The sequence below is a fragment of the Ictidomys tridecemlineatus genome, chromosome 15 (assembly GCF_052094955.1).
Source record: "Ictidomys tridecemlineatus isolate mIctTri1 chromosome 15, mIctTri1.hap1, whole genome shotgun sequence".
Taxonomy (NCBI): Eukaryota; Metazoa; Chordata; class Mammalia; order Rodentia; family Sciuridae; genus Ictidomys; species Ictidomys tridecemlineatus.
Window position 1 is genome coordinate 59,689,350 of NC_135491.1, and position 14,455 is coordinate 59,703,804.

The window sequence follows — 14,455 nt, forward strand, 5'->3', positions numbered from 1 at the left end:
TCTCAATAGAGGTCACCTGGCAGAGCTGGTGCCTGCTAGGCCTGGAAGACAGCTGCCAGGCTGGGTCCCTGAGGCCGCCTGGCTGTCCTGCCTCCCAGGCCTGCCAGTCCTCCGGCCATTGACAGTGCGGGTGGAGTGGAGTCCCTCTGCTGCTTCCATAGTCCCTGGCTCTCGGGAGGGGCCCTGGGAGCTGAGGGGAGGACTGGGGAGCACCTAGCAGGGCCCCACTTAGGGGGTGCTGGGCAGCATGAGAGGCGGCACCCACAGATCCCCAACCCTGGCTGCAACCCCTGGGGTCTGCTGTATCCTTAAAGGCCCCAATATCCAGGGTCAAGCCTCTACCAGGTGAGGCTGACCCCCAAGGGCAGTCTCTTCCTGGGCAAAGGAGGGAGCCCTGTGTGCTGGGGGAAGATCAGCCCCCCACAGTTCCACAGGACATAATGGGGTCTCAGCACAGCGTCCAAGCCCAGGGTGGCCTCTTCCTCTGATGGCAGATCTGCCCCACAGGCCTACAGGTCTAATGCAGTGGCCCTGCCCGGCCCTTGCCCACACAGCCCCTCCACCAGGACTGCCCCTCCAGGTCCCCACCAACCCTCTACCCCAGCCAGCCACTGGTCCCCCTCTGCTCATGGCCGGTGGCCTCTGCCAGCCTTTGCAGGTGGCCCACTCTACAGAATGACCTGCCAGAGAAGGGCTCTGTGAGTGCAGTTGTGGTCACCTGCCCTGTCCCAGGTACATGCCCAGGGGCCCCGGACAGGTTCTGGGGCATGGAGCACACTGGGGGGATGTGCAGGAGGCTTGGTCTCCAGGGGGTCTTGGGCTACACAGCAGGGCTTCAGCCCGGAGGTTGGAGAGCCGGACCAGGGGGAGGAAGAGAGGGCCTCAACCGCAGGGGTGGGAGCAGGACAGGGGCGTAAGCCATCTGAGTCGTGTCTCAGAAAGGGGGTGGAGACCAGGGGTGACCCGGTCAGCAGTCCTGCCCTGCCCCGTTCAGATCCCTGGTCCCAGGAGGAAGCTGTGCTCAGGTGTCCTGGGCAGGTGGGCACTCTGGCCTTTCACACGCCCTGAGGGGCTGACTCAAGGACCCTTCCCCAACCATCTAGGCCCTGCTTAGGGACCGGCATGAGCCAGCCCTGCCTCGGTCCACATGTACACCCCCTGGGGCCCCCAGCCCATGCTGCAGCCCAGACCCTCCACGGGGACCGCCCGAGCCTGGCCACTAGGTGGCAGCATCCATCTGGCCAGGGAGCCTGGCCTCTCCATCACACCTGCTCAGCCCACCACAGACCACCCACACCTGAGCAGGCCGGGAGCTCCGCACTCAGACACTGACACGTGGCCCCGACAGCACTCTCCGGCACAGGCGAGCTGCACACGCACACCAACATGGAGCCAGCCCCATGGACGGAGTCCCCAGGCACACACCCACCAGCCACACAGACCCCTGGAGTGAGTGGTTCAGGCGTGTCCAGTGTGGAGGTCTGGGCGGGCTCCCCAAGGACTGAGCTGGGCGCCCAGGACTGGCGCTCGGGGGCTGGGGTTGAGGCACTGCAGTGGGCAGTGCCAAGCCCTGTGGGCAGTCAGGATGGCTGGCACACAAAGCCTCCCAGCCCAGAGACCCTGAACCCAGGACGGCTTCCCACCACGGGAGCTGCAGGGCAGACAGGCAAGGGCGTGTGACTACAGAGGTCACCAGATGGGTCCACTCGGAGGCCCCAAGGTCTGGCCCAAACCTGCCCAGGGAGGTGGGCAGTGGCAGAGCCCCTGGGTTCACCCCCAGGACAGGACCGCGGCGCCCGAGCAGAGCAGCTGGGCTGTGGGCCGCAGGCAGCCCCCTGCTGGCACGGCCTCTCCTGGCCTGAGGCACAGGTTCCTGGCGGCCACTTGTTTCCCCAGAGAACCCATCACTGCGGGCAGCCTTCTGGGTGGGGGGCACCTTCCGGAACCCCGCCCTCGAGAGCCCGGGGGTGTGCAGAGAGCCGCCTGTGCAGCCCAGGGAAGCAGATGCCACCAGGGAAGGGCTGTGCTCCCTCCCAACCACACCACCTGTCCCCACGTGGCACACAGGCCGTGGGACCCAGCAGCAGCACACAGCAGCTGCCAGAAGCCGAGCTGCAGGGGCTGGCCAGCGCCATATCAGGGAGGCACCCTGGTCCTGGGGGGACCTGACCTGGCCCCAGGCCCGCGAGCCTGAGGCCATCCCCTTTCCTACAGCACAGGTCTCGCTGACCACCAGTGGCCCTTTGAACAGAAGCTCAAGGCTACTGCCTTCTGCCCCCTCTGGGGCCCCTGGGCAGGACGGGGCAGCAGCGCCATCCCCCAGCCCAGGGTCTGCCCGGTGCCAGGCGGCACTTAGCCCAGCCGCCTGAGACCCCAGCACTGTTTGGAGCCCAGGAGGAAGACAGGCCCCCCTGACCGTGGGATGAGGCTCCAAAGGTGGCGGGCCTCAGGCAGGGGCAGGAGACCTCCAGCCAACCAGTGTCCCTTCTAGGCCTCAGTTTCCCCACTTACTGAATGGGTGCAACCCCCTGCAAAACGTTCCCAGCCCTGACCCTCAGCATCCCCCGGTGAGGGCTCAGGTCCAGGTGCGCTGTGGTTCCCAGGACCCCGTTAGCTTCGTGCCTGCGACGGTCTCCCGCCCTGTGAGGCACCCTTGTCTGGAACAGGACCCCGGGCAAAGCTGATCATAATGGGCAGGCCGGGCCGGAAACGGGGGACCGCAGGGGGCCTCCTGGACTGACCGGCATGAGGTGGAAGGAGAGGTACGGGTAGCCTCGCTCGCTCGCACCCAGGCCAGCAGACCCCACTGGCAGAGAGAGCAGACCACCCCACAAGGCCTCTGAGAGCCACGCGGGGCTGCCACCACCCCAGGTCTGTCATGGCGGGGCCTCTGTCCTGCTGGCTGCACAGCAAACCCGCCCCCGGTGCTCAGAGTAGCCCTCGCTCCCTGGGCTCCAACTGTGTCTGGGAGGCCACGGGCAGCCCGGGCTGGAGTCCTGCGAGGGCTCACACACATCCGGCCGCGGCTCCCTCACAGCAGTGGCCGAGTCCAGGAAACAGGAAGTGGAAGCTGGGCAGCCACATCCTGCTGGACTGGCAGCCGTGGAGCCCAGACTCAAGAAGAGGCTGGGCTGGGCACAGTGGTCACACCTGTGATTGCAACGACCCGGGAGGCTGAGCCAGGAGAACCGCAGTTCAAGGCCAGCTTCAGCAACTTACTGAGCTCTTGTCTTAAAATAAGAGATGAAGTGGCACGGGCATAGCTCCTGGTGAAGTGCCCCACGTCCAGTCCCCAGGACCAAGAAAGAACACCACAAACCAAGCTTCCAGGCCTCACCTCTCCATGTCAGGGCACCAGGTATAGCCATCACAGCTGCTCTCTGACCACATGGAAAACATCCCCCCACATGACCTGAGGCCACCCCGGGAACTCCATCAGGGGCCAGCCTGGGGTCTGCTGTCCCCACCAGGCCAGGAGTGGGTGAGGCCCACGCCATTGCTGGGGGTACCTTCTCTTGTGAGACACAGGACGAGGCTAGAGGCCCTCGATACCCCCAAATAGGGGAGGAATGGTGAGTAGTCTCTCGCCCTGGGCAGTACCCAGTCCAGCCAGGCCACACTGGACTCCTGGTTCCAGCCCAGTCTGGCCTCCTGAGGGTGACTCTGCATGTCTACCTTCGCCCTAGGGTCCTGGTCCAGACAAGGTGTCCTCTCCCATGGACAACTTTCTGCCCTCTGTACTGGCCAGCTGCTGGGGGGCAGCCCGCTCGGGTTCCTGGCCCCAGCCCTGCGGCCTTCAGGATCCTGCCCACGGCCCTTAGAGTCGGCTGCCCTGAGCTCTGTCCTGGCTGGAGAGATCATCACTTCTCCTGCCTCTTCCTCTGGCTCTGCTTCTTCTGCAGCGTCCTCTCTCTGCACCAAATGTAAGCCACTCGGCTACTGCAGCACCTCAACGCCCCGCCCGCCCACAGCTGAGCTGGCCACGTGCCTGAGCACTCAGCACCATGGCCACCCACCACCCCGAGCTGAGAGCTTGGCTGATGGACACCGCGGGCAGCCATTCCAGCCCCTGCCGGCCGCCCAGTCCCAGAGCAAGTAGGGCCCCGTGCTCCACGTACTGGTTCTGTCTCAGCTTCCAACTGGTGTGTGACCACCAGCCCAGGAGCCGGTGGCCAAAAAGAAGGACTTAGGATGTGCTGTGCTTCTGGGACCTGGCTGGGCAGGGCCTGGGCCTCACCTGGGCTCACTCAGGCAGGTGCTGTGTGTGGGCAGGCCCGCAGGGGTGACCAACAGCTGGACAGGCCTCCTCGCGGCATGCAGACTCCAGCAAGTCAGTGCCCACTTAATGGGCCTCTGCTCACCTTGCAGACACCCCGCTGGCCAAAGCAGGCCCACAGCTCCACCCCATAGACTTGGCCCCGGCCGCATGCCGCAGCCTGCCCACTACCTCCATTGTCCACCTCCTGCCAGACCCTACTCCGCAGCCACAGGGCATGTGGGGCCACTGTGGACTCCAGGGCCTAGACGGAGGCTCCGCAGCTGTTTCTGGATGGGAGGGAAGGACTGAGGGACAGAGGAGGAGGGCAGGGGCAGAGCCTGTCTGTGACGCGGCCACCGCCTCTCAGAGAAGGAAGTCCCGACAGCACTTCCTGCCTGGCCGGCACCACCTTGCCCACCGTGAACAGACAGCTGCCAGGAAGGGTGAACCTCGGCCGACACCTGGGGATGGACTCCAGACAAGAGCCCGGGAGTCCTGGCCATGGCCCAGCACCAGGCTCCACTGAGAGGGGACCACCGGGGCCAGAAGGAGGCCTGCAGAGCAGGACCCCGGCTATCTGCAGTCCTCAGGCACCTGGACGTGCCTGGAGGTCCCCAGCGTGGAGCAGAGCCAGCGCCTGCCCAGCCCACGGCACAGGGCAGTCGGCCCAGGGCAGCCACCCACCACCCAGGGGGCGCTGGCAGCGTGGCGCAGAGGTCCCCCGCCCTCCTGCCGCGGCCTCCAATTCCAAACTTAATTCACTCTGACACCCTCACTGCCTTGACCTCCTTATGGAGTCACATGGTGCTGGAACTCATTATCCCCCATTGAAACAGGAAGTTAATTAAACCCGTCACAGAGCCAGCGCCCGAGTGTCAGGACGGCCCCTGGCACAGCTGCCCGTGACTCCAGCGCCCGGGGAGACTGGCAGAGGGACACCAGGTCTAGGCGCCGTCCCCCACAACAGCCTCCAGCGTCGGGTCCAGAGCTGGCAGGCCTGCTGGGTGGCTTCAGGCGAGTGGCTGACCTCCTGGCCCCGGTTCACCTGCCTGGCAAAGGGCAATCCCAGCTCCTCAGAGAGCTGCCGTGGGCAGAGGCCAGTTGCCGGGCATCAGTGCTCAGGGCAGGGCTTCAGGAGGAAGGCTCCTCTCTCTCTTGCCCTGAGATGCCACCAGAATGCTGCAAGCTGGGACAGGGGCCCAGTCCTGTCTGGGCAACAGGAAGGACAGACGCGCCCAGCGGCCCACACAGCTCGTGCCAAGCCCCGTGGCCACGGGACTTCAGGCCCTCGGGAGGGCAGGCCTGTGTGAGGTTACCACAGTGGTGCCCAAGAGGGGTGCTCTGAGGGCAGAGGGCAGAAGCAGGCAAGGCTCAAGCCCAGAGCCACGGGTGCTTGGGCTACTGGAGCCCCGACAGTGCAGCCCCCCTGCCTTGGCCTACAGTAGGGACAGACAGTGTTTGGGGTGACGGTGCGGCATGGGGAGGCAGCAGCATCTCAGAGCCCCTGAGGTGCAGTCACAGACCCGAGGCATGGGCTGACCCTGGGGTGGGTCTGCAGTGGGTGGACAGAGGCACCCATGTGCAGTCCACCTGCTCCTGTCCCAGCACTCTTTCCTGAGCATCCTCTTCATTCTTCAAGGTCCAGTCTAAGTTTCTAGAACATTCTGGGAGTCCCTGGATGGTAGCCCCACAGCCTGTGCAGGGCGCGGCACCTGGGAGGGGCCACTCTTGGCCCACTCACCCACAGCTACGGCCCACCCAGAGAGCTCCTGGGGCAGGCCAGCTAGAAGCGAGCGTCAGAGGAGCTGCCTGAGGGCAGAGGGCAGAGGCAGGCACAAGCCAGAGCCTCGGGTGCTTGGGCTACTGGAGCCCCGACAGTGCAGCCCACCATGTTTCAATGAGGAAACAGGACCAAGAGGTCAAGAACCTGCCCAGGGTCACCCCAAGGCAGCAGAGCAGAGTCTAAGGCAGTTCTCTGACCTCCAGACCAGAGTTAAGAAGAGGGACTCTCAAGAACCAGGAAGGGAGGCCATATCTGATCCCAGCCAATCAGAGGCTGGGGCAGGGGGATCACAGGTTCAAGACTGGCCTCAGCAACTTAGTGAGGCCCTATCTCAAAATAAATAAAAAGGGATGTGGCTCAGTAGTAAGGGCACCTCTGGACTCAACCCCCAGTACAAAGGAAAAGGAGGGGCGCATCGAGGCCTCCCGGGGCCACCTCCCAGCTCTCCCACTTCCAAGCTGCAGGGCTCCTAGAGAGGAACAAGACCCCTTTCTGCATCTGTAACATGGGGCAGGTGCACCCTGTCCCAGAGAGCTGTGCATCGGTCACACGGGATGTGACAGCGTGGGGACATTGGGCCAGCCACTGACAATGCACCTGTCCTGGAGGGTAGCCCTTGTGCTGATGCAGGCCTGGGGAGGGGAGGGGAGGCCCTCAGGCCATCCGAGCCCTCTTCCCTGGCCCCCACCGTGAGGGGGGTGAGGCGGAGGAGACCCTCCCTGCACAGTCCAGAACCGGGCCCTCAGACACCCAGACGGAGCACTGTGAGGCCTGCACTCCGCCGCCCGCCCCCTGTGCTAACTGACACCTCCTCTTGAGGCTCTGTCCCAGGAGGAGGTCTGGGCACTGCCAGGGCTGCACTTCCCACACCCCAGGCCCACCCTGCCCCTTCTGACGGGCATGACCACTGAACAGCTGCACCGGATTCTGGGAGCGGCATGCTGGAGACATTCTCAGGTGGACACCCTTGGCCAATGGCCCCTGGCAGCCTTTCCAGGACGGGCACCCTCCCATCTGGGAGCCCTCTGGTGAGCAGGGAGCGACGGGACCAGGCTGGGCAGACTGCTGGGAGCAGAGCCGCCTGCTCTGGTAGGTATCAAGGACACCTGGCTCTGGGGAATGTGATCCTGTCCTCCACTGATGACCTTGACCGGGACATGCAGGGCCAGGTGGAAATGGCTCCCAGTGGGAGTCTGTGGATGGCGGTGGCTGGGGGGCTCCCTGGCCACCCTCAGCACCCCACACCTGCTCCTCCCGTCCCACCTGGGCGGGGCTGCTCCCTCCCGGGGCAGGGGAGGGTGAAGGGCAGAGCAGCCCAGTGGGGCTTCGGTGGCGGGATGCGGCGAGGATCGCCAGCCCCAGGGCCTGCTCTCCTACTGCATGGGGCTGCAGGCTCGGTGTCTGACCCACCACGTGTCCCTCCTCCCAGGGCTGCAGGTCTCATCCATATGTGGGGTCGACAAAGTACAGCAGGCAGGCAAAGAAGGGGCCAAAGGTATACAGTCACTGCCACCCACAGCCTAGACAGTCACCACTAACCCCACACCTTGGCGCTAATCCTCCCGCTGAGCCTCGGACTCCGCCTCAACACAGCTCTCCAGCCACTGCACGGGATTCAGTTCAAGCCTCTGGCTGGGCACCAGCCTCAACCCAGAACAGGGCTGGCCTCAGCAGCCCCCTCTATCACCCCCAGCTCCCAGGGCCTTTCCTGTGAAGCAGCTGCCCTTGGGGAGGAGGTGGGGACATGGAGTGCTCTGCCTAGCTGGCAAGTGTCTGGGGACCCTGGGCTTAGTGAACCAGTGGGACATATTTCCCTCTCCCTAGCCACAGGAGGGCAGTCCCCACCGCCCCGCACAGAGAGCAACAAGAAGCAAGCTGAGCGCAGATTTCTGGACTCCTGACCTCAGTGTGTTTCTGTCCAAGGGAATGGACCCCAGCCCCCTGTCCACTGGCCACTCTCCTCCATAGTTCCCTGGGGATGGTGGCTGGGGCAGGAGATACCCTCCTCTTGCAGAATAGGGGCCTTGGTAACAGCAGTGGGAATAAGATGGGGGCTCCCACTTGGAGCGCCCAGGCTAGGCAAGCCTGTACCCATGACAGTGCTGGTGACAGCTGTCCCGGTGACTGACTGCCTGTGGGGGGAGGGGGAGGTCAGCGGGCTTCTCTGGAAAAGCCTTCCTGACAGACCCTGTACCCCAACTCCCGGTCCAAATGCAGCCCAAGAATAACAAATGGATAGAATGCCGCTCCTGGGAGTGGGCTAACCCTGGAATCTGTCCACTTTGAGTGCATCCCTGAGATTCAATAACTTCCATGGAAAATGGGGCCACCTCTGGGACCTCAGGGACATATCCCAAATCACAAGAGGGTGGGTTCTTTATCTGCGAACCTGCCGTTCCTGATCTGGGAGGTGCTACTGAGAACCTCCTTGGAGGGCCTCCAGCCAGGAGCCGGCAGGGGCAAGAGAGCCTGAGGAAAGAGGCCCAAGGGCAGCGTCAGGGGCTGCTGGCCTCCGGACCCCGCTCGCTGTGCTTTCTGGCCAAGTCCAAACCCACGGGGGAAGAGCCCAGGTTCCGGCTCCCTTTAAGGCGAAGACATAAGGGAGTCACTGCTGCCCGGGGCCGCTTCCACAGCAGTCTTGGATGGAAGCCCCTCCTGGGCCAGAGCCCCTCCACACCCCATTACGGCCTCGGACAAACGTGGGCGTACAGGCCTCGGGCTTGCGGACCCGCGCTGGCGGTCCCCACTGCGCAGGTGGCCTGGGCCTCTGAGCCCAAGACCCGGGGTGGGACCAAGGCCGTGGGACGGGGTTATCCAGCGGAGGGGGCGGGGCGAGGCCCAGCTCCAGAGACGGTCACGTCGGGACTGGTTTGGGGGCGGAGCTGGCCCCCAGGGACGGAATGGGTCGCCCAGTGCGAGCGTGGTCTCTAGTCTGAGACCTCAGGGGAGTGGAAAGGCTAGAGATCTACCGAGCGCGGGGAAGGCACCTCGGGGCGGACCGGCCAGGAGGGGCGGGACCAAGGCGACTGGGGCGGGGCCAGCGTGGGGAAAGACGGGCCAGGAGGGGGCGGGGTCAGCGCGGGGAAGAACGGCCGGGAGGGGCGGGGCTGAGGAGCTGGGGGCGGGGCGGGGCGGGGCGAGAGGCCAGCGGCCGGCGACGCGCAGGCCCCGCCCCGGACCGGCCCGCCCTCCCGCTGCGCCCTCACGGTGGCGGCGGGTTCGCTGCTCGCTGCCCGCAGGTTCCATTGAGAAAAGCCGGGCGGCGGCGGCGGGGTCCGCGCGGGAGCGGAGGAGCCGGCACCAGCCCGCCGCCCGCCCGCCGGGCAGTCCGCGCGCCCGAGCGCAGGGCCGTGGCCTCCGGCCTCCGTGGCGGCGCCAGCGGCTCCCGGCCGGGCGCGGCGGGCTGGGGACACGAGCCGGGGCGGCCGTGGAGCCCAGGAGCCGGGGGCATGAGCGGCCCCGCGGCCCCGCCGCGCCCCCGCCGCCCGCCGCCGCCCGCCAGGGGCTAGAGGCGGCCGCCGCGAGGGCGCGCGGCGCCGGAGACATGTCCAGGAGGAAACAGAGCAACCCCCGGCAGATCAAGCGTAAGTCAAACTTTGCTGGCCGTCCCCCTCCGCCCGCAGACCCCCGCCAGCGCCCCGCCGCCGAGCGCCACCCCCGCGCGGCCGCCCATCCCGGCTCTGCCCGCGAGCGCCGGCGACCTTCACCCCGCGCCGCGCCCCCCGCGCTGTGTGCCAAGCGCGCCGTAATCTAATCTCCACTGGCGGGCCGGGCCCCCGCGTCTGGACTCGGGCACCGGGGGTCCGGCCCCGGAGGGGGTGACCGCCCAAAGGATCCGGAGGAGGGTGGTTGGGGGCGCGGCCCGGACACCGCGCGGCCTGCCCCTCCCCCGCATCTCCGAGATGGTGCGGCGATAGGGCGGCCCGATCTGGGCTCAGATAAAGTTTAAAATATTCCATTCTGCAAGTCCCATCCTGATAAGATCGCTCTGTCGGGACGGGCTGAAATTGTGATCTTATCTCTCGCGCTTGACTCTCCCAGGCTTTGTATCTAGAGGGAGAAAGAGAGACCGGGGAGCGAGAGGGGGCACCTGGGGCTGCGAGGAACGGCGTGAAGAGGTGGCGGGGACCAGGCGGCGCCTCCCGCGAGTGCTGGCCGCAGAGCCGCATGGCTGGGGGAGGGGGGTGTGCAGCTGCTGCAGCAGCCCCAGCGCTCTGCCCCGGCTACCAGACCCCCCAACCTCGCCTGGCAATGGGGGTTTGAACCCGAGCCCTGCCTGCCTGGGGACACCTCCAGGAGGTCTGCCCCTACAAGTGTCGCTGCCCAGGCAGCAAACAGTGTCCTTGTATGCCTGCACCCATGGGGGCTGCCCTGAGCCAACGAAGGAGCTCTGGGGACTCGGGCCGCTGGCGTGGCCCCTGCACTTGTCCAAGTTTCTCTCAGGTGCGGCCTATGGGCAGTTCCCCGCCCGGCCGAGGGGCCACTGCACGTCTGCTTTACCCATGGCCACACGATAACATGTCTTGCACTCTCTGGACCACTGGGCTGCCGCGACCACTTGGCTGCTCCAGGAGCTAGCCAGCGCACAGGAAGCGCCCCTCCCCACCCCACGCCAATAATAACTTCGCGCCTCGGCGGCCAGGGCCCTGGCTCGGCGTGGGGCTTCCTCCCCCAGCGCCTCCCACTGGCCAGACATCAGGTCATCCGGGCCAGCTCGGTAGTGAGAGGAGGGTCCGGTTGGCTGCCCAGCTCCAGGCGCCTGGACACTGCCTTCTCTACCCACAGGACCCAAGTGCCCTAGCCTGTGGGAGTGTCTCCATCCTGAGGTGTCGGAAAGCGGGGGCTCAAGTGGGAATCCGGGTTCCCGTAACCGACTCCCCAAATGCAAACGGGACCTGTTTTCCGAAAGTCGCCTTCTATCATGTCAACTCAGTATTAAGCCACCCACGGTCCCGATGCGCGCTCTTCTCTGGTTTCTTTTTCCCTTCCTCCCCCGTGAGCCCCGGCTCCTTCAGTGCGAGCGCGTGTGAGTGTGCTTCGGCGTGATGAGAACGGCAGATAACTCCGGCAGGGAGATCGCAGGTTAGGAACCGATCGCCAGCGCAGATAAGGCCTCGGGAGCAGAGTAGCGCCCGGCCCGCTGGGTCGGCCAGCGGCGCACGCTGGGGACTGGGACTGCGCCGGCCAGCCCCCAGGAGCCCCCTGGCGCGTCCCAGGACTTGGGCCGGGGAAGGGGCCAGACCTGGGAGGCAGTCCCAGCGACCCTCCCAGCAGCTTGGGGCCCAGGGCGCCTCCTCCCCTGACAGATCTAAGCGCGTTAAGATGAGAACGCTGATTGTCACCAAGCGGCGGCGCCTGCCCGCCCTCTGCCCGGGGCTGTGCGTGCGGCCCTCGCAGCTGCGCGCCCGCTGCCCTGGCCTCACCTGCGGCCCTGCACAGGGTGTGGAGGGGAGGGGGCCGAGCGCTTCGGGCCGCCCCCCCCCCGCCCGTGCCCCCATCAAAGCCGGGGCGCAGCTGCCCGCGCCTCTGTGCGCCTTTTGTTCTGAGCGGAGATAGATGTGCCGCGTTGATAAGGCGCGCAACCGATGGCGGCCGCGATAGGCGCTTCCATTTATTAACTTCAAACGTGGGAGCGGGGGGAGGGCGAGGCAGGAGCGCGGCCTTGGCCGGCCAGATGGCTGCGACGATAGGCCAGGCCGCTGGCGGGGTGAGCAGGGCAGGGCGCAGCTCAGGACCCCCGGCGCCCCGGGCCCGCGGAGCTTCCCTCCCGCCCCGGTCGATGTGAGCTCTGATAAGCGTGGGCCGGTCGGCCCGATGGCGATCGCCAAGAGCGATAAGAGGCCTTATCTAAGGCCACCAGGCCCCGCTGGGTTCGAGGCTACAGCAGCGCGGGGGTGTCGCGGCTGGGGCAGAGGGGGCCCGGGAGGCTCTACGGGGTGGGGGGAGCCGGCGTCAGCGCGGTCCATCTGGAGAGCTTTTCCCCAAACAGGCTTAATTGCCAAGAAGTTGATCCTCCCCTGCGGCGGTGGTACAGTCCATCAAAATGAAAGAAAACTGACTTTGTACAGGCCGGAGCTGAGAGAGAGGACACCCCGCCCCTAATTCCTATTAGATGGTGCTGCGGGCCAGAGGGTTTGTCACCTGCAGAAGAAGGTGGTTTCCCCTGAATCATGTCGGGTTGTTGGTTCCTGGCAAGAATCAGGTGTGATGTGCAGGAGTTTTCTTAAAGAACAACTCAAGGTGGTTTCCATGGGCCAGCTGTTTGGGGAGGAGCCCAGTTTGTGCCACTTGCTGCCTTTTCCACAGGGTCCCGAGTCAGGGAAAGGTCTGTTCCCATCTGCCTTGACTGACAAGTATCTATTGAGTGCTTGCTGTGTGCAGGCACCGGGCCTCTGGTGGGGGCTGAGTAAATGAGCCAGGGGCCTGAGGAGGGGTTTGGGGATGCTTTGCAGAAGGGGAAGGGGAGACCAGCCCTGGGGCCCTTCCAGAGACAGGCTGACCTCAGTTTCCAGCTCTGCAAAGGGAGCACAGTTCCCTGCTCTCCTGTGGTGTGGCGGGCTGAGGGCTAGGCCTGTGTGGGTGGGGCGGAGGCTGGGGTGGTAGAGCCTCAGACTGGCTTGAGGGCTCCTCCCTGGAAAACTCAGTCAGCAGTAAGCCCCCAGGTCAGGCCAGAGACCCTGAGGGGCCCTATTCAGTGGGGGGACTGTGGACCCCGGATACCAAGTGGAGCTGGCTGAGGCCCGGGCTTCCTGAAGATGCAGGAGTTGCTCTCCGCCCCAGGCCTCTGCCACCCCACTGCAGGGGAGGTGTTTTTCACACATTAGCAGTTTGATTAAACGAATCCTTGGGTGACTAATTCACCCCAGCTTCAAAGCCACCTGCTGCTCTGTGCTCCCTCAGCATTGACGCCCGCCCGCCCACCTGGGGCCGGCAGTGCTGGGAGGGTGCTGGGAGGTTTCTGGCCTTCACTGCCGATTCCTGCTGGAGAAACGTGTAACCAGGTCTGCCATCCAAGGGTCAGCAAGTGGAAGTCCTGCCCTCAGCTGGCCTTGCCCCATCGTCCCCAGCCCTGGTCGCCATCCTGAGGGGGCAGCACCCGCAGGGCACCTGGCAGTGGCGGTCAGGTTGTCCCACGTCCTGAGAGCACACAGCCAGTGACTGGTAGCAGAGGAGCTGGAGGTGGGGAGGGACTCTGCTGCCCCTGCCCTGCTCCTGGACTCCAGGGATCTAGTGGACCCTGGAGCCCACATGACCATCCTCTGACACTTGTGAAGGCCTGGCCCGGGCTCCTGGCCCTTGGCCGTCCTGCATTCCTGGGCCTGGGGAGGACAGGCAGCTCACCTTGTCATTTGAGAGTGATGACAGGGCTGGTGTTGGCTGCCACACAGGGCACTTGCTCCCACAGAAGGTCCTGGCCCACCTCCACCGTGCAGGGAGACTGCACAGAGAAACCAAGTCTCTCACCCAAGAAGACCAGCCAGAGCTGATGCAGGCAGCCTGGCCCCGCCCGGCCACCAGACCTGAATGGCATGCTGTTCCTCACCACTTCCAGCAACCCCGCCTCGGCCTCCACGTCCGTGAGTGGGCTTGCAGGAGGAGCAGAGGACCTTGGGTCTTTCCAACCCTGTCCTCTCAATTCCCACTGCCCTCCTTCCTGAGACGTCAGTGCACAGGGCAGCCCCTGGGGAGGCCTCACCCAGCCCTAACCGGGGCCTGAGTCCGGGACCCAATCCCTCTGGCCCAGGGCCCCTCCCTGGAGGTCACCAGGACCCAGCATGGCACCAAGCACGCCGGGATTTAAGTGGGTCAGTTGGGGAAGAAAGGAGGAGGAATGCAATGCCATTAATTGTGCCCCTTATCTCCTGTTTCTATGCCAACCAGACGTTCCCGGGGCTTGACGGGCCCGTGAATAATACTCCCGGCTGGCCTATCTGCCATCGACAGCCCTCCTCCTAGAGGCAGCTGTTGCCTCCCGATTGGTATCGCCAACCTGTGGACCTGGGCCTGGGCCTGCCTAGAGGCCATCCTGGAGAACTCGGGCCCCGGGTGGACTGCTGCCTGCCTGCCCACCACAGCCCTGGTCTCCTGGAGGTTTCGAGGCTCCTGTCCCCATTTCACAGAAAGGGAGACTGAGGCTACAGCTTCATGATGTCTCCAGAGCTCACTGGCTCTCCCCCTCAGGAGGACCGGCCTTGTCCCCAGGGCCTGGGAGCTGGGACAGCACCTGCAGGAGGAATCCCCTGCTTCATGACCTTGGCACCCCCCACCCGCTGGTCACCTGTCCTTGGCTGTTTCATTAGGAGACAGGTGAAAGTGGGGTAGGAGCTCGGCTCACACACAGGCCTGTGGACAGGGAGCCAGCTCAGCAGGGCCAGGGTCAGGCTCCTCCCTGCTCACGCTGTGCATGGGGTGCC

General features: G+C 65.3%; 1 protein-coding gene across 3 annotated transcripts in view; it reads left to right on the forward strand.

Annotated features, from left to right (window-relative positions):
• The first annotated feature begins 9,112 nt into the window (after positions 1 to 9,112).
• Zfpm1 (zinc finger protein, FOG family member 1) overlaps positions 9,113 to 14,455 on the forward strand; it is a 56,127-nt gene continuing 50,784 nt past the window's right edge. Inside the window, exon 1 of one of the 3 annotated variants that reach the window (XM_078032812.1) lies at positions 9,113 to 9,625. In XM_078032812.1, the coding sequence (XP_077888938.1) occupies positions 9,586 to 9,625 (40 nt within the window). In that variant the 5' untranslated portion in view covers positions 9,113 to 9,585. Of the gene's footprint in view, positions 9,626 to 11,071; positions 11,124 to 11,655; positions 11,749 to 14,455 lie in introns of those variants that run through there. The other 2 variants (XM_078032813.1, XM_078032815.1) reach the window with 2 other exon arrangements.